Source organism: Tursiops truncatus, chromosome 4 (assembly GCF_011762595.2).
Source record: "Tursiops truncatus isolate mTurTru1 chromosome 4, mTurTru1.mat.Y, whole genome shotgun sequence".
NCBI lineage: Eukaryota > Metazoa > Chordata > Mammalia > Artiodactyla > Delphinidae > Tursiops > Tursiops truncatus.
Window position 1 is genome coordinate 32858335 of NC_047037.1, and position 19208 is coordinate 32877542.

The following is a 19208-nucleotide window of genomic DNA, read 5'->3' on the forward strand; positions in this document are numbered from 1 at the left end:
TGGGCTAGTGGGTGATATTTAGTCTCTGCCACATATTTTTCTACTTTTCTTCTTTTCTTACCTGTCCTATAAAAATGCAAAACCACTCTTTGTTGGCAGACCCTCAGCAGGAGTTTGTCAACCCCTGAAGCAAACCATATTCTACTAGACTCTAAGCTCCTGAGTACAGGAACAACATCACACTTCTTATAGTCACATCCTAGAGCAGGTCATGGCATATGTTAGACAAATTATAGGTGCTTATTAAATGAGCAAAGGAGAATGTAAATGATAATTGGAAAAAATTTACTAAAAGTTGAGTTTGTACAATTTTTCCTTATCAGATTTTTTTATTAAAAATATCCTTACATAACAGCATAAGAAAACATAACTTGCTCTATTATAATGTTGATTGTATCTCCTATGTAAGCAACCTGTTAGCTAACTCTTACAAATCAGCAGAACACAGAGACATAGATTCCTTAAAATTCAAAAGCTTATAGCTCAATTCACAAATTTTTAAACACTAAAATCAAGCTAAATGATATCGCCACATAGCTTGAAAACAAGAAACACACTACAAAATAGTATCATAGATTTTTATATTCTTCTGAAGTGTTCCTTTCTTGTTCTGTCAACAAAAATTTCCATGGCTTTCAAATTTAGTTTTTAAATCCTTTCATATCTACTATAAACTAGGTCTAGAAACAGTGGGAAAACAAACTGAGCTGTAGTCGCAATAAACCTGAGATTTTCTTTCCATGAAAATTTTAAATACCTATAAACATCCCATTAATACTTTCTACAGTTCCATTAATTCTGTTGTCAATTATTTAACAAGTATATTTCACACCAATCTTCAGGCTAATTGTGATAACCATACAAAACCAAAGACCTTAAGCAATATATACATATTTCCTAAGTGTTAAGAGATACAGTTAACCAACAGGACTTATTCTTACTTACATTTCTTTTTCAAGCTGCTGCTGAATTAACTTTGCTGATTTTGCCATTGTAATGTCTGTAAAGAAATAAAGACACTGCTGTTGTTTAAAGCAGAAGGGGTCTTTTCCCAAGACTTTTTGCACATATGGAAAATTCCTATTTAAACCAGTAAGTTTCTTTGCCCCACCATTTAAAAAAATTTTTATATTACATTGGATTATAGTTGACTTACAATGTTGTGTTAGTTTCAGGTGTACAGCAAAGTGATCCAGTTACACATATACATATATCTTATTCTTTTTCAAATTCTTTTCCCATTTAGGTTATTACAGAATATTGAGCAGAGTTCTCTGTGCTATACAGTAGGTCCTTGTTGGTTATCTATTTTAAATACAGTAATAAGTATATGTCAATCCCAAACTCTCAATTTATCCCTCCCACCAACCCCACCATTTTTTTAAAGAGCTTTTTTTTTAAAATTTATTTTTATTCTTATTTTATTTATTTTTGGCTGTGTTGGGTTTTTGTTGCTGCACACGGGCTTTCTCTAGCTGCGGCGAGTGGGGGCTACTCTTTGTTGCAGGGTGTGGGCTTCTAATTGCGGTGGCTTCTCTTGTTGCAGAGCATGGGCTCTAGGCTGTGGGCTTCAGTAGTTGTGGCACAGAGGCTCAGTAGTTGTGGCTCGCAAGCTCTAGAGCACAGGCTCAGTAGTTGTGGCACATGGGCTTTGTTGCTCTGTGGCATGTGGGATCTTCCTGAACCAGGGATCAAACCTGTGTCCCCTGCATTGGCAGGCAGATTCTTATCCACTGCGCCACCAGGGAAGCCCGCTTAAAGAGCTTTTTATCACTAGTATTCCATTATCAAAGTAAGCTTTATATTTGCACAAATATTTATATTACAATTATGCTTACAATTAAGCTGGTGACCCTAAAATTGAGAAGCTCTTTCACAGAAGTTTTCTACATCTTACAGACATTTGAAATCAACACATATGTTGTATACATAAGTCCAGCCAATGTAACAAGAAGAGAAGCTACCAGCTTTGTGATTTTAACAAGACCCTTCACTCCAGTAGAAATACCCTGCCTGTCATATAAAACTAAACCAAGAACATTTCCAGCTGATACTAAGATGGTATGTTACGGCATCAAGTGCACTTTAGTAATAAAAAAGCACTGGTTTGGCACCAGCAGAAGCCAAATAAATATAGAAGAAATAAAGTGGTCAGGTAATGACCCTAAGACTGATTCACGATAAGTCATTGTTAGGGTTACTACTAGCTCACCTTTGAGAAATGCATTGAGCTTTTCATAGAATGAGATTAGGTCTGAAAGAGGACTAAAGATCAACTAGTCTATCTTATTTTTAGAAAAGAGAGATTATTTCATTATTGAGGTAACATTGGTTTATAACATGTTTCATGTGTACAACATTATGATTCAATTTGTGTATACACTACACCGTGCTTACTATCAAAAATTTAGTTTCCATCCATCACCATACAGTAGTAGGTGCAAATATCTTTCTGAGTTAGTGTTTCCATTATCTTTGGATAAATATCCAGAAGTGGAATAGCTGGATCCCATGGTAGCTCTATTCTTAATTTTTTGAGGACTATCCATACTGTTTCCCACAGTGGCTGCATTTACATTCCCATCAACAGTGCACAAGGGTTCCATTTTCTCCACATCCTCGCCCACACATGTTATTTCTTCTCTGTTTGACAAGAGTCACTCTAACAGGTGTGAGGTAATGTCTAATTGTGGCTTTGATTTGCATTTCCCTAATAGTTAATGATGTTCATCTTCACTAGTGATGAACATCTTCATTATGTGCCCAATGACCATTTGTATATCTTTTCTGGAAAAACATCTATTCAGGTTATCTGCCCATTTTTAAATCAGGTTTTTTGTTGTTGTTGAGTTGTATGGGTTCTTTATATTTTTTGGATATTAACCCCTTATCAGATAATATGATTTGACAATATCTCCTCCCAGTCAGTAGGATGTCTTTTCATTTTGTTGATGGTTTCCTTCGCTGTGCAGAGCTTTTTAGTTTGATATAGTACCACCTGTTTATTTTTGTTTTTGTTTGCCTTGCCTGAGGAGACAGATCCAAAAACATATTGCTAAATCCCATGTCAAAGTCTGAACTCTCTGTTTTCTTCTAGGAGTTTTATGGTTTCAGGTCTTCTATTCAAGTCTTTAATACACTTTTCAGTTAATTTTTGTGTATGGTATAATAGTCTACTTTCATTCTTTTGCATGTGGCTGTACAGTTTTCCCAACTCCATTTACTGAAGAGACTGTTCTTTCTCCATTGTATGTTCTTTGCACCTTTGTTGTAAATTAACTGTCCATATGTTTATTTCTGGGCTCTCAATTCTGTTCCATTGACCTGTATGTCTGTTTTGCTGCCAAATACCATGCTGTTTTGATTACTATAGCTTTGTAGTAGTATTTTGAAATCAGGGCATGTGATACCTCCAGCTTTGTTCCTTTTTCTCAGAATTGCTTCGGCTATTCACAGTTTTTCATGGTTCCATACAAATGTAAGGAATTTTTGTTCCATTTCTACAAAAAATGTCATTAGGATTTTGACAGGGATTGCTGCAATGAATATGCAGATTGCTTTAAGTAAAATAGACATTTTAACAATGTTAATTCTTACAGTCTATGAGCATGAAATATCTTGCCATTTCTTTGTGTCTTCCATTTCTCTCAACAATGTTTTATAGTTTTTACTGTATCGTGGGATCTTAGTTCCCTGACCAGGGATTGAACCTGCACCCTCAGCAGTGAAAGTGTGCAGTCCTAACCACTGGACCACCAGGGAATTCCCATCCTTGGTTAAATTTATTCCTGGGTATTTTATTGTTTTTGCTGCAATTTTAAATGGGACTGTTTTCTTAATTTCTCTTTCTGCTTGTTTGTTGTTGGTGTACAGAAACACAACAGATTTTTGTATATTGCTTTTGCACCCTGCAACTTTACTGTATTCATTTATTATTTCTAATAGGTTTTTGGTGGAGTCTTTAGCTATGTTGAATGAGAGTGGCAAGAGTGGGCATCCTTGTCTTGTTCCTGATCTTAGAGGGATAGCTTTCAGTTTTTCACAGTTGAGTATGATGTCAGCTGTGGGTTTGACATGCATAGCCTTTATTATGTAGAGGTACATTCTTTCTATACCCATTTTATTGTCTTTATCATAAGTGGAATAGTTTAAGAAGAATGGGTATTAAATCTTCTTTGAACATTTGGTAGAATTTACCAGTGAAGCTGTCTGGTCCTGGACTTTTGGTTTTTTTGGAAGGCTTTTGATTACTGTTTTAATCTCCTTCCTAGTTATCAGCCTATTCAGATTTTCTATTTCTTCAAGATTCAGTCTTGGAAGGTTGTTTGTTAAGAATGTATTTATTTCTTCTAGGCTGTCCAATTTGTTGGTGTAGTTATTCACAGTATTCTCTTATAACCCTTTGTATTTCTGTGGGATCTGTTGTAATTTCTCCTCTTTCGTTTCTGATTTTATTTATATGAGCCTCCTCTCTTTTTTTTCTTAGTTAGTCTAGATAAAGGTTTGTCAATTTTGTTTATCTTTTCAAAGAACAAGCTCTTAGTTTCTACTATCTTTTTAGTCTCTATTTCATTTATTTCTGCTGGCTTTTAGTATTTCCTTCCTTCTACTGACTTTGGGCTTAGTTTGTTCTTTTTCTAGTTCCTTTAGGTGTAAGGACTGTGGAGATTTTTCTTGTTTCTTGAGGTAGGCAAGTATTGCTATAAACTTGTACTACTTTTGATGCATCCTATTGATCTCGTATGACATATTTTCATTTATCTTCAGGGATTTTTATTTCCTCTTTTCCTCCTCATTGACCTAATAGTTGTTCAGTAGCATGTTGTTTAGTCTCCACATATTTGTGATTTGTTCAGCTTTCCTCTTGTAGTTGATTTCTAGTTTCAAATCTTTGTGGTAGGAAAAGATGCTCGATATGATTTCAATCTTAAGTTTATTGAAACTTGTTTTGTGTCCCAGCATATGGTCTATCCTTGAGAATGTTCCATGTGCACTTGAGAAGAATGTGTATTCTGCTGCTTTGGGATGGAATGTTTTATTTATATACATGTATGTATGTATGTATGTATGTGTGTGTGTGTGTGTGTGTGTGTGTGTGTATATATTCCACCTGATGTAATACTTCATTTAAGGCCAATGGTTCCTTGTTAACGTTCTGTCTAGATAATCAATTCATTGATGTAAGTGGGAAGTTAAACTCCCCTACCATTTATTGTTGTCAATTTCTTCATTTAGATCTGTTAATAATTCATGTTTTAGTGCTCCTATGTTAGATGTTTATATATTCATAAATGTTACATCTTCTTGATGGATTGTCCCCTTTATCATTATATAAGTCCATCTTGTTCTCTTTGGCTTGAAGTCTATTTGATCTGATCTGAGATGGCTAAACCTGCTTTCTTTTGGCTGCCATCTGCTTGGAGTATCATTTTCCATCCCTTCACTTTGAGCCTATGTTTGTCTTTAGAGATGAGTCTCTGGGAGACAGGACATAGCTGGTCTTGTTTTTTAATACATCCAGCCACTCTGTGTCTTTTGATTGGTGAATTCAATCCACTTATATTTAGGGTGATTATTGACAAATGAGGACTAGTACCGCCATTTTATCTTTTGTTTGCTCTATATCTCCATTGTTTCTGCCTGACACCTTAGTTGGTGGTTTACTAGTTTCCTCCTAGTTTCATGTCTCTGCTCTAGACTTACATTTTGTGGTTACCATCAGGTTTGTATAAGACATCTCATAGATAAAACAGTCCTTTTTCCGCTGATAGGATCTTATCTTCATTTGCCATTATATGGGTTCTGTTCTTTTCCTCTTCCCCTTTTACATTTTTGTCATCTCAAATTATCCCTTTTTATATTGTGAGTTCATTACCAAACTGCAATAGCTATAATTATTTTTACTGCTTTTTCCCCTTTAACCTTTATAATTAACAACCTATTCTGATGTAAAGTTGCAATTTTCTGATTCTATCTATTTATCACCTTACTCAAAGTTTTGCGTACTTTTGCCTCTTTGTTTCAGGTAGAAGAGCTCCTTCCAACACTTCTTGTAAGGCAGGTCTACTGGTAATGAACTCCCTCAGCTTTTGTCTGGGAAAGTCTTTATTTCTCCTTTGTATCTCAAGGATAAGTTTGTTGGAAGAATTCTTGGCAGAGGTTTTGTCTTATAATATTTTGAGCAGGCTATCCCATCCTCTCCTGGCCTATACAGTTTCTGCTGAGAAATCCGCTGATAGATTAATAGGGGTTCCTTTGTAGGCTACTGTCTTTTTTCCTCCAGATGCCTTTAAAATTCTTTATCATTGAATTTTGACAATTTTAACATAATCTGTCCTGGAGAACACCTTTTAGCATTGAGATAATTAAATGTCCTCTTAGCTTTATGGACTTGTATATCCAGTTCCTTCCCTGGCTTTGTGAAATTCTCAGCTATTATTTCTTTAAATAAACTCTCTGCTCTCTTCTCCCTCTCTTCTTCCTCTGGGATAACCATTATCTTTATGAAGGATAATGAAGTTGGATAGTTCTCATAAAATTTTATTTTTAAAAAAATCTTAGTTCTCTTGCCACTCCTACTTGAATCATTTCTAGATCTCTATATTCAAGCTCACTAATTCTCTCTTCCATATGGTCTGCTCTATTTCCAGTGCTTTCTAATGCATTCTTCATCTCATTTATTGACATCTTCAGCTCCAGAACTTCTGTTTGGTTCTCTTTTAGACTTTTAATATCTTTGGTAAAGTATTTCTTCTGTTCATTAATTTTATTCCTGAGCTCACTGAACTGCCCTCCTGAGTTCTCTTGTAGCTTGTTTAGTTTCTTCATAACAGCTATTTTGAATTCTCTATCAGTTAGATTACAATCTTCCATGACTTAAGTTTGGCTGCTGGAGAACTGTCACTTTCTTTTCGTTACACTGTGTACTGTGGTTTTACATGGTACTTGACAAACTGTTCCTCTGCCAGTGCATTTGAAGTAGCAAATACCTTTCTTATGTAGGTAAAGCTTTTTTTTTCTCCTTGATTCTTACAGTTCAACAAGTTGGAAAATAGAGACCTTTCTTTTCTTTTTCTTGCTATAGCACAGGTTTTTGGCTTTTCTTACCTGAGCTGCCTCTGACCATATTTGAGAATTGGCACTTTCCACCCTCTACTACCTCTGCCAGATGTGTCACTGGTACCCTCACTGTCACTGCTTGAGCAGTGGGGGGGTGTGTGGGGAAAAGTGAAGGAGACAGAGTCACGGACACCTTCGCCACATCTGGGGTTGTCGGGTTTGCATGCAGCACTGCCATGAGCCAGGGGATTGGGGTCACAGGCCCCACCACCACTGCTGCTGCGGGTCCCTGTGGCCAAAGGAGCTACTGCAGCCAGGAGGCTGGAGCCATGTGTGCTGTCTTCCCTGTTGCTATAGGGTTCTCTGGGGCTTCAGGCTCAGCCACTGTGGCCAGAGGCTAAGATTGTAGACATTCTTCCACTGTTCCGCCAGTTCTACCTCCTCCATGTGTTCCAGTCCACCCACCTTCAGAAGTAGACTTGTGGATCTCTCCAGCATTCTAGTGTGTTGGGCAGAGGAACCTTTGTTGAGTTTTGGATGTTTTACTAGTTGTAGAATGAAGGGGAGAGACAAAGAAGGTGTCTCACACCTCATGATGCTGACATCACTCCTAATCCGATTTTAAAGGTAATAAAACTGAAGCCTAGTTTTACTGGCTGAGACTAAAATGTTTTTCATTCTTACAAGGTTGCAAACTCTCCTTGATGAAATGTGCTAGATGGCAAACTTGTTTAAAAGGAGAGACTCCATCCTGTCCTTCCTCAACTGTGTATCTGATATGACATATTGTCGATCTGATGAACTTAACTTGGTAAATTAAAATAATTTACGATTAAAAATAAAACACTGTATCAAAGAATAAATGATAACAATCACTCCTTTGTCGCTCCTTAGAACAGCCTGGTAAGGGAGACTAATGAAAATGCTAGAGTATAAATAAATTTTAAGATTTAAAATCCTTAATTTATAGTTCATTAGCAATCATCTCTCACCCTCAGTAATAACAATTGTAGATAACTGTATTAATTCTTAGTAGCAATCCCAGAAAAATCTCAACTATTATTACCAGAAAACATGATAGTACCTTGCTTATTGCAAGCGATTAAGAATGACGGTGTGTTCTTCAGACCAATACTGTCAAGGAGGACTTGATACAGAAACTCTGCCACATCTTTCACCTCTCGCTGGAAGGCTGCACTATCGACAACAAACATAATAGCCCTGGAGGGGGAAAAAAAGAAAAACTGCCATGTGAGCATGCAATAGTGCAGCATTATATTGAAAAATGATACCCTTAATTTTGCCCAATTCAATCCTAATGATTAAAACAAAACAAACTCACATACAGGTGTCTGCACAAGTAATGATACAACACAAATACTTAACAAAGGATTACTTAGTGCTACTATGTATCAATGACTGTATCTAAAAAGACAAAAGAAAATGATGCCTCCCCTCAAGTCCAGCAAATTGTCATATACAAAACCATGTGATAAAACACTAGGACAAACCTTGTACCTGCTATAATAGAAACAAAGAGGAAGATAATTTACATGAAACCAGGTCAGGAACACTTAAAGGAGGATGTAATAGTTGAGTGAATTTTAGCCAGACAAAATACTACTGTGGCAAAGACTGTCTGGAAAGTAGTATGTGCAGGGCACAAAGTGGTGGAACAACATGCTTTGGAGAACTCAAGGTAAGTTAATACACAGGTAGGTGGGGAAATGAAGGAAAACCAGGTCAGACGGCAAAGGGGTGCAACACACTGACCTAAAGAGTTTATGCTTTTCTGTCTTACAAAGAATATTAGTGCCTAAATTACAAATACAACTAAGAGGATAATCAAACTAGAAGCAGAGTGACCAGGTAGGGCCCAACCTAAGGCAGCAACAGTGAGAATCCTCATGTGCCAGAAATAAAGAGATATCTAAGCTAAAGCAAAGCAGTCCAGGAAAACAGCAGATAATAGGCTTTAGGAACAAGGGTTTGAAAGCCCAGGAGATGTGCAACAGCCAACATGGAGTTGGAAAGCTGGAACTGAACACTCTGTGCAAAGCCTAGTACTTAAAAGCAGTCTAACAGACAACAGTGTGGGAAAATAATCCAAGAAGAATTGAATCACCAGGCCTCCTGTGCCACACACAGAAACAGGGTATGAACTTACACTATCTCATGGTGTAAGATCCCCAAGCAGGAAGATATATAAAAATTGGGCCAGACTCAATGAACTCCTATGGCCCCCAACAGAAGGAAATATGAACCCCTTCTGGAGACAGGCTTTCATAACCTAAAGCAATTTAAAAAAACAAAACAAAACAGCAACCACAACATCAACAGCAAAACCTAACCCCCTTGAACAGGGTATCTGGATCAAAATTACAAAGCACAGTAAATAAACCATTATGAGGGAGAACCACAAAGGCAGATTAATCAGCACTCAAAACTAAAAATAATAAAGCAATCAGTAAAATATTTTAAATTATTTAAAAGAATACTAGACACCATAATAAAAGAATAAAGATAGTACTAAAAAAAAAAGGCTGATTTTGAAAGATATGTTTTTACAAGTAAAGAACAAAATTAGTAACAACCCAATGGAAAAGTTAAGCAGAGAATACTACAGCTGAAAAGGATATAATAAACTACAAAATAAAGACGAAAATATCAACTATACGTAAGGTAAAAAGACTTGGAAGATATGACAGAGAAGAGACAAGAAGAGCAGAAATGATAAGGTTCAATGATGTTAATAAGAGTTCCAGGAGGTGAAAGTGAGAATTTGGAAATAGAACTACCTAAAAAGATATTGTTGAGCATTTTCCAGAACTGAAGATACAAATCTTTCAACTGAAATAGCACACTTGAATCCCAACCATGATAAAGCTAAATCACCCCTAAACAGAAGGATAATCTACCCCTGAATACAGGATTAAAAAAACATAAGATTCTGTATCATGAAATGACAATTAGATTGAGCACTGCTTTCCCATCTACAACAACAGATATCTGAAGTCAGGAGTAATGCCTTCAATGTGAAAACAGAAATAACTGCCACCCAGGATTTTATACTCGGCTAAAATAGTTATTCAAAAATGAAGACCAATGAAAAAAGTTTCAAATGAACAAAAGATGAGAAACTTTTATCTCTTATTCACCATTTCTGGAAACATATCCAAAAGATATACGTGAAAGAAAACTGAATCAAAAGGAAAGAGTAAGAGGCAAGAAGCGATAGAGAAAAAAGAAATCCATAAACATCCTGGTAATTCTAGGTGATCACTGAATGATGGAGAAAAATATTAGTAACTGTTGGGTGTTAAAAAAGAAGAAAGAGAAATAAAATGAAAGGAAGATGTGAGGAAGATCAAAGTAAGGTATTTTAAGTTCCAGTGAAAGAAAACCAATATTATTGATTTTAAACTTAAGTAATCAAAGTTTAAAAAAAAAAAAGTAGAGGGTCACAATGAAAAAAGAAAAAATAGCATACTTTCAAACCAGCAGAGGGGGAAAAATGATATTAGGGAAACTTGATTAACCAAAAAAGGTAGGATTAAAAAATTAGAAGCCTCAGATCAATATACTATAAGTTGACCCTTGAACAATGTGGGGATTAGAGGCCTGACCCTCCAGTCAAAAATCTGCGTGTAACTTCACGGCCAGCCCTCTGTATCTGAGGTTTGGCATTGCCGGATTCAACCAACCACAGATTGTGCAGTACATATTAAGTGAAAAAATTCCTCCTATAAGCGGACCTACACAGTTCAAATCCATGCTGTTCAAGGGTCCACTGTAGTAAATGTCTTTTGAATTTGCATTTATTGTGATTATGATTTGAGTTCATTTGTATCTTACATACTTTGAACGTTTTAGCTACCCAAAATACTTGGATCAAAGAGTAATTACACTGTGAACTGTAAAAAATTTATAATTGAAAATGGAAAAAAAATTTTAATTAGAAATTAAAACCCAATTATAGCAAAATTTGCCAGTTCTAGATTTGTATCAATTGTTTGAGGAATAAAAAAAAAAAAAAAAATCACACAACTCCCAGTTTCCAGTCCAGCATGAAAGAAGCTGGAAGTCACCACTGCATTCTAACAAGTAAAAAGCTAACCAGACTGAAAACTCAACAGCACTTAGATTCATCAGAGAAGTGAGGTTATACAGCAAATCACTCCCCGCCAAATTGGAGAGAACAACACATATATACAGAAAAATACAACTTACTGAGGAATCAGTTGAGAATCAAGTATGAAGCTCACAGTCCAGAGACACAGGTTCACTAAGACTGAGACCTAATCACAGGACACTTCCCTTCCCCTCACACTTCACGTTACTAAGGGCAGTTCTTACCCAGTATATTGTGTCTGGCTATCAAGAAAAAATTACAAGACATACTAAAAAGTAAAAAAGAGTTTGAAGAGAAGGGGCAAGCAACAGAACTAGACTCAGATATGGAAGAGATGTTGGAATGATTAGACCAAGAATGTAAAACAACTGTGACTGTGGTGCTAAGGGCTCTAAAAGATAAAGTAGACAACATGCAAAAACAGATGGGCAATGTAAGGAGAGAGATGGAAGTTCTAAGAAATAACTAAAAAGAAAGCTACAGATCAAAAATAACCTAACAGAAATGGAGAAAGCCTTTGATGGAATTATTAGTAGACTAGACATGACTGAAGGAAAGAATCTCTGGCTTGAGATATCTCAAAAGAAGCCTCCAAAACTGAAAAGCAAAGAGAACAAAGACTTAAAAAAACATAACAGAATATCTGAGAACTGCAGGACAACTACAAAAGTTGTAACATATATGTAATGGGAATTCCAGAAGGAGAGGAAAGAGAGGAAAGAACAGAAGAAATATTTAAACAATAATGACCGAAAATTTCCCCAAATTAATGTCAGACACCAAAGCACAGATTCACAGAAACCACAAGAAGCTCAGAAAACACCAAGCAGGATTAATACTAAAAGAACTATACCTAGCCATTATCATTTTTAAACTACAGAAAATCAAAGATAAAGAAAAAAAATCCCACAATAAGCCAGAAGGAAAAAGACCTTACTTATAGAGAAGCAATGTAAGAATTATATTCAACTTCTCAGACATCATGCACGCAAGAAGAGAGTCAAGTGAAATATTTAAGGTGTTGAGAGAAGAATTCCCAAAACCTAGAATTCTATACCGTGTGAAGTTTACAGCATTGAATGCATTTATTAGAAAAGAAGAAAGACTTAAAATCAATCATCTAAGCTTCCACCTTAGGAAGTTAGAAAAATCAGAGTAATTTAAATCTACAGTAAACGCAAGAAATAATGAAAGAGCAGAAATCAACGAAACAGAAAATAGGAAATCAATGGAGAACATCAACAAAACCAAAAACTGGTTCTATGAAAAGATCAATAAAATTTATAAACTTCTAGCCAGTCTAACTAAGAAAAAGAGAAGACACAAATTACAAATATCAGAAATGAAAGGGGATATCACTACAGATTCATGGACATTAAAAGGACAATCAAGGGATACTATAAATAACTCTATGCCCCAAAATGTAATAACCTAGATGAAATGGTCCAACTCCTTGAAAGACGCAATCTGCCAAAACTAACATAAGAAACGGACAATCTGAATAGCCCTGTATCTATTAAAGAAACTGAATCAACAATTAAACCTTCCAAAACTGAGAGCACTAAGCACAGGTGGGATTACTGGTGAATTCTATCAAATGTTTAAGGACATTTATACAATGTTATATGCCACAAATATTCAATTTAAAAAAATTTAAGAAAGAAAATATACAAGTTCTCTATAATTTCTTTCAAAAAATAGAAACAGAGGGAATATTTTCTTACTCATTCTACGAGGCCAGCATTACTTTAAACACAAACCAAGATATTACAAGAAAAGTACAGATAAATATCTCATGAACACAGATGTAAAAATCCTCATGAAAATATTGGCAAATCGAATCCAACAATGTATGAGAAGAATTATACACCATAATTGGTTCTGGACCCAATTCCAATGTGGGGGATGTGGGTTCCCCGACCACCAAGCAATGCTCCTGACACCAGCTGGGTGCCCTACAATTCAACTCAATTCTGATGCTATCTACTTGGAGGTAACATCAGACCTCGCAGGTTAAGGGCTCAGTGCCACAAGACTGCCCTCCACTTCAGATGCCAATTACAAGCCCAGATTGTTACCTGTGCTTCCGACCAACAGGCTACAGACTCGAAGGTCTCACAGCTCCTTCCTTCGGTTTGATTAATTTGGTAGCAGGGACCTCAGACACCAGTCAGAAGTCCAGGTTGTTAACTGTACTTCTGACTGACTGGCTATAAATCAGAGGTTCCCATGACCCCTCCTTCTTGGATTCAATTAATTTGTGAGAGCAGCTCAACTCAGGAAACTCATTTAACTCACTAAATTATCAGTTTATTGCAAAAGATATTAAAGGATATGAATCAACAGCCAGATGAAGGGATACATATGGTGAGATCCTGAACAAAGGAGCCTCTGTCCCACGGAGTTTGGGCCCTGCAGGGTGGCATGTGGAAGCATTCTGGTTCCCCAACCTAGAAGCCCTATGAACCTCATCCTTTTGGGGTTTTATAGAGGCATAATTATATAGGCGTGATTAACTGAACAACTGACCGCTGGTGATTGATTCAACCTCCAGCCTCTCTCCTCTCCCTTCCCTGGATGGGAATGAAAAGTTCCAACTCTCTAATCATATGGTTGGTTCTTCCGGCACCCAGCCCCCATCCTTAGGTGCTTTCCAAAACTCACCCCAAAAACGTAACAAAAGACACATTTATCACTCTCATCACTTAGGAAATTCTAAGGGTTTTATGAGCTCTGTGCCAGAAACAGGGATGAAGACCAAATATGCATTTCTCATTATAAATCACAAAATCACAACCACCAAGTGGTATGAAAGGCTGGTTCAACGTTCAATCATCAATTAACATAATCATTTCATTGATATATAAACTAAAAAAGAAAAATCACACAATCGTATCAACAGATCCAAAAAAGCATTTGACAAAATCAAACAACCATTCATGATAAAACCTCCTAGTAAACTAAGAATAGAGGGGAACTTCAACTTGATAAAGAATACCTACAAAAATCAAATGGTTAACGTCATACTTAATGGTGAAAAAAAATCAAAGATTTCCTGCTAAGACCAGGAACACAGCAAGGATGTCCCATCTCACCATTGCTTTTGCAACACTGTACTGTAGTTTCAAGCTAATGCATTAGGACAACAACAGGAAATAAAAGATATAGATTAGGAAGGAAGAAATAAAAATGTCTGTATTCGCACATGAAATGACTATAGATGATCTGAAAAAATCAACCAAAAAGCTCAGGAGCTAATAAGCGATTATAGCAGAGTTGCAGGATACAAGGTTGATACACAAGTGAATTGCTTACCCAAATATCAGGAATGAACAAATGGAATTTGATATTAAAAACACAATACCATTTACATTAGCATCCCACAATATGAAACTTAGGTACAAATCATATGAGATCTATATGAGGAAAACTATGAAACTCTGATCAACAAAACTGAAGTAGAACTAGAAAAATGGAGAGATATTCCACGTTCATGTATAGGAAGACTAAATAGAGTCAAGATGTCAGTTCTTCCCAACTTGATTTATAGACTCAATGCAATCCCAATAAAAATCTTGGCAACTTATTTGTGGATACTGACAAACTGATTCTGAAGTTTATACAGAGAGGCAAAAGACCCAGAATAGTCAACACAATACTGAAGCAGAATAAAGTTGGAGAACTGATGTTACCAACTTACTATGAAACTATAGTAACAAAGACAGCATGGTATTGGTGAGAGAATAAATCAATAGAACAGAGTCCGGAAAGAGACCTTCATATATACAGTCAAGTGATCTCTGATGGAGGAGCAAAGGCAACAAATGAAGCAAAGATAGTCTTTTCAACAAATAGTGCTGGAACAGCCAGACATCCACATGCAAAAAAATGAATCTAGATATACAGAACTTACACCTTCCACAAAAATTTACTTAAAATGGATCATACAGGGGCTTCCCTGGTGGCGCAGTGGTTGAGAGTCCGCCTGCCGATGCAGGGGACACGGGTTTGTGCCCCGGTCCAGGAAGATCCCACATGCCGTGGAGCAGCTGTGCCCGTGAGCAACGGGAGAGGCCACAACAATGAGAGGCCCGAGTACCGCCAAAAAAAAAAAAAAAAAAAAAAAAAAAAAAGGATCACACACCTAAACGTAAACCAAAACTACGAAACTCCTAGGAGATAACACTGGAGGAAACCTAGATGATCTTGGGTTTGACAATGACTTTTTATATACAATATAATCCATGGTAAACTGGACTTCAGTAAAGATAAAAATTTCTGCTCTACAAAAATCAACATCAAGAGAATGAGAAAACAAGCCACAGACTGGGAGAAAATATCTGCAAAAGATATATCTGATAAGGACCGTTACCCAAAATATATAAAAGAACTCTTGAAACTCAACAGTAAGAAAACAAACAACTTAATTAAAAAATGGGTCAAAGATCTTTACAGACACCTCACCAAACAAGATTTAAATAACTTATAAATAGCAAATATAAAAAGATGCTCCACATCATATGTCATCAGGGAAATGCAAATTAAAACAACAATTAGATACCACTACATACCCATTAGAATGCCAAAACCCAGAACACTGACAACACTAAATGCTGGTCAGGATGCAGAGTGACTGGAACTCTTTCATCGCTGGTGGGAATGCAAAATGGTACAGCCACTTTGGAAGAGAGTTTGGCAATTTCTCACAAAACTAAACATACTCTTACTATATGATTCTGCTATTGTGCTCCTTGATATTTACCCCAAAACTTACGTGTACACAAATACCAGCTTAATTCAGAACTGCCAAAATTTGGAGGCAACCGAGATGTCCTTCAACAGGTAAATGGATAAATAAACTGTGGTACATCTAGACAATAGCATATTATTCAGCACTACAAAGAAATAAGCTATCAAACAGTGAAAACACATGGAAGAAACTTAAATGCATATTACTAAGTGAAAGAAGCCAACATGAAAAGGCTACATACTGTATGTTTCCAACTATATGAAATTGTGAAAAAGGCAAAACTATGGAGACAATAAAAAGATGAGTGGTTGTGAGGGGTTAGGGGAGAGAAAGATGAACTGGCAGCACAGAGAATTTTTAGGGCAGTGAAACTACTCTCTAAGATACTATAATGGTGACTACATATCATTGTACCTTTCTTCAGATTCCTAGAATGTACAACACCAAGAGTGAATCTTAATGTAACATACAGACTGAGCGATTATTATGTGTCAATTTAGGTACATCAGTTGCAACAAATGAACCACTGGGGTGAAGGATGCTGATAATAGGGGAGGTTAGACATGTGTAGGGGTAGGGTTATATGGGAAATCTCTGTGCCTTCTATTCAATTTTGCTGTGAACCTAAAACTCTCTAAAAATAGTCTTTTTTTTTTTTTTTTTTTTTTTTGCAGTACGCGGGCCTCTCACTGTTGTGGCCTCTCCCGTTGCGGAGCACAGGCTCCGGACACGCAGGCTCAGCAGCCATGGCTCACGGGCCTAGCCGCTCCACAGCACGTGGGATCTTCCCGGACCGGGGCACAAACCCATGTCCCCTGCAATGGCAGGCGGACTCTCAACCACTGCACCACAAGGGAAGCCCTTTTTTTTTTTTTTTCTTCAAATCAAGCAACAGTCTCAACAGATTGCTCATCACCACCACCTTGTGGGCCAAGAAGCAACAACAAAATACAAAACAAGATACCTTCAAAAATAAGGAAAGAAACAACTACCTCATTCCATCAACCCAGATTCCATCAATTAAAACACATATTATTTCAGGTTCAACTAAGAAAGAAAATACTGCCAATTAAACTATGACACCATTAACTATAAATGGCATTCCAATTTCATAGATGTTAAAATGTGTCTTAAAATAAATGAAATGTGGTATTTTGATTTTCCTCAAGCTCCTACCAGTGTTAGAGACTACACAAGAATAAAGCATCTTAAGCTGAAGCACAAGAAATTTAGGAAATAAGAGTCAGTAATACTAGGACAATACTAAAAGAAATATGAAAATATTCTTCTGTACTTTTCAGGCATCAGTTTTAGATAATTTATGGATAGAAATAAATAATGTTGGATTTTAATATCTTCTCAGATGCCACCTAGCTTTAAAATTCTTTTTTCAGATTTTAATAGTTCTACACATTACTAAATTTGTCCTCAGAGTAAATGAAAAATTTACTGACATCATAATAAGGGTAAACACTTTCTGAACACTCTGAGAAATATTTTCAAATATTATCTCATATAATCCAAGTGAAGGTGGACTTGCAACCCAGAAATGCTGACCCCAGGGTCCATGCTCTTTCCACTCCAGGACACCAGGATGCCTCCAGAATACCATGAGAGCAAACAACATAGCTGGCCTTGATATAAAGATTTCAGACAAGCCCTTCCCACTTCCTACTTACCTGGCTGAAGCCTTAAACCGCTCTAAGAACTGAAGTCTCAAGCTCTCATGGCCAGGGAGGTCAATCAAGGTCAGGCTAGTGCCCTAAGGATGCCAGCAATATTATTAATGTTTCAGTCCGGATTCACATTTACAACATAAATCTTTCATATCAGATCGCAGGTATCAGAATGGTACCCAATTAATGAATCAGAAAAGGTCACTGTAACTGATTAATGAATCAAACAAATGTTCACAGAGCATCCTCTATTTATAAATCATGGAGTGAAGGCTCTGGAGATTTAACAATGGACAAAAACATGGTCCTGCCCTAACAGAGTTTATAATATAATCAGAAAGGTCAACACAATGTAAAATTACATGTAAATGTAAAATTACAACTTTGATCAATGTTCTGAGGGTACGTGAGAAACCTGACCCTGTATGGGGAAGTCAGGAAAGTCCACCTGAGGCTGGGAAAAATACCAGTATGAATAAAAGCAAAAACATGGGAAAAACAGTAATAAATATTCACAAACTAAATAATATAAGAACCTACATTTTATCATATAACATGTTACGACTGCAGGGATCCCCAACCTTTATAAAAACAAAACATTCTTTTATATTTCTACTGCAATCTAATTTTAAAATATATGTCCACTAGACACACCATTTATTTGTTCCAACTCTGTCAATATTTTTTGTCAATTCTTGATCCAGGTGACAATCACTGAACAGGGCGGGGTTGTGCCACTACGGAGCAGACTGATTAAGTGCCCACTTACATGCTATTCATGCCAGGCCTTCATTCTTGAGCTCAGGTTCAATGCAGATGTGGCAATGCTCAATCCTAAGACTCTCGGGTATAGCCCCGGTACATTTATCAGACCCACGGATCATTTCTCATATGTTCTGCCTTCTCCACAGCCAGCCTCAACCACTATTCAGCAGGAGGAAGTCAGCATTATGCACAGATTTGACATAATTACAGCTGGATACACTGTGACCTGTCACTTAGTCTGTTTAATCTTTTATAGGTAATACACGAAGTGTATTAGCCTTTTTTCTATTTTTATACTGGTAGTGTAGGGACCTCAGGTTGGGACCCCCATCACATTTCATAATCAGCACCACAACACATACTATAAACAATCCATAAGGTACAGTACTAAATACATTACTATTTTGAGAGACTAAATCTAAAACACAAAGAGGGTGGGAAAAGAAGTAAAAAAGGGAGGGATGTTTTACATATTCAATAGAAACATGCAAGTCTTATTTGTAATGTTAAGTTTTCTGATAGCTATATTAAAAAAGTAAAAAGAAACAGGTAAAATTTTAAAAATATGTATTACATAACCCAGTATATCTAAATTAGCTTTATAACATATAAAAAAAATTCAAGAAATTGATATTTATTCTTTTTTTCATCCCAAGTCTTCAAGATCTGATGTATATTTTATACTTATAGCAGCCCTCAATTTGGACTGGTCATATTTCAGGTGCTCAACAGTCACACACGATCAGTGGCTACTCTGTTGGAAAGTACAGGTCTAAAGCATACCCTGGAATACCCCACTTAAAATATCTAGTACAAGTGCCCCAAG

The 19208-nt window shown here is 36.5% G+C and overlaps 1 protein-coding gene across 1 annotated transcript in view; it reads right to left on the reverse strand.

Annotated features, from left to right (window-relative positions):
• SRPRB (SRP receptor subunit beta) overlaps positions 1-19208 on the reverse strand; it is a 37300-nt gene that overhangs the window by 14781 nt on the left and 3311 nt on the right. The window contains exons 4-6 of the mRNA XM_019934192.3: positions 17621-17703; positions 8144-8280; positions 946-1000 (exon numbers count right to left, since the gene is read on the reverse strand). Of these exons, the coding sequence (XP_019789751.1) occupies positions 946-1000; positions 8144-8280; positions 17621-17703 (275 nt within the window). The remainder of the gene's footprint in view (positions 1-945; positions 1001-8143; positions 8281-17620; positions 17704-19208) is intronic.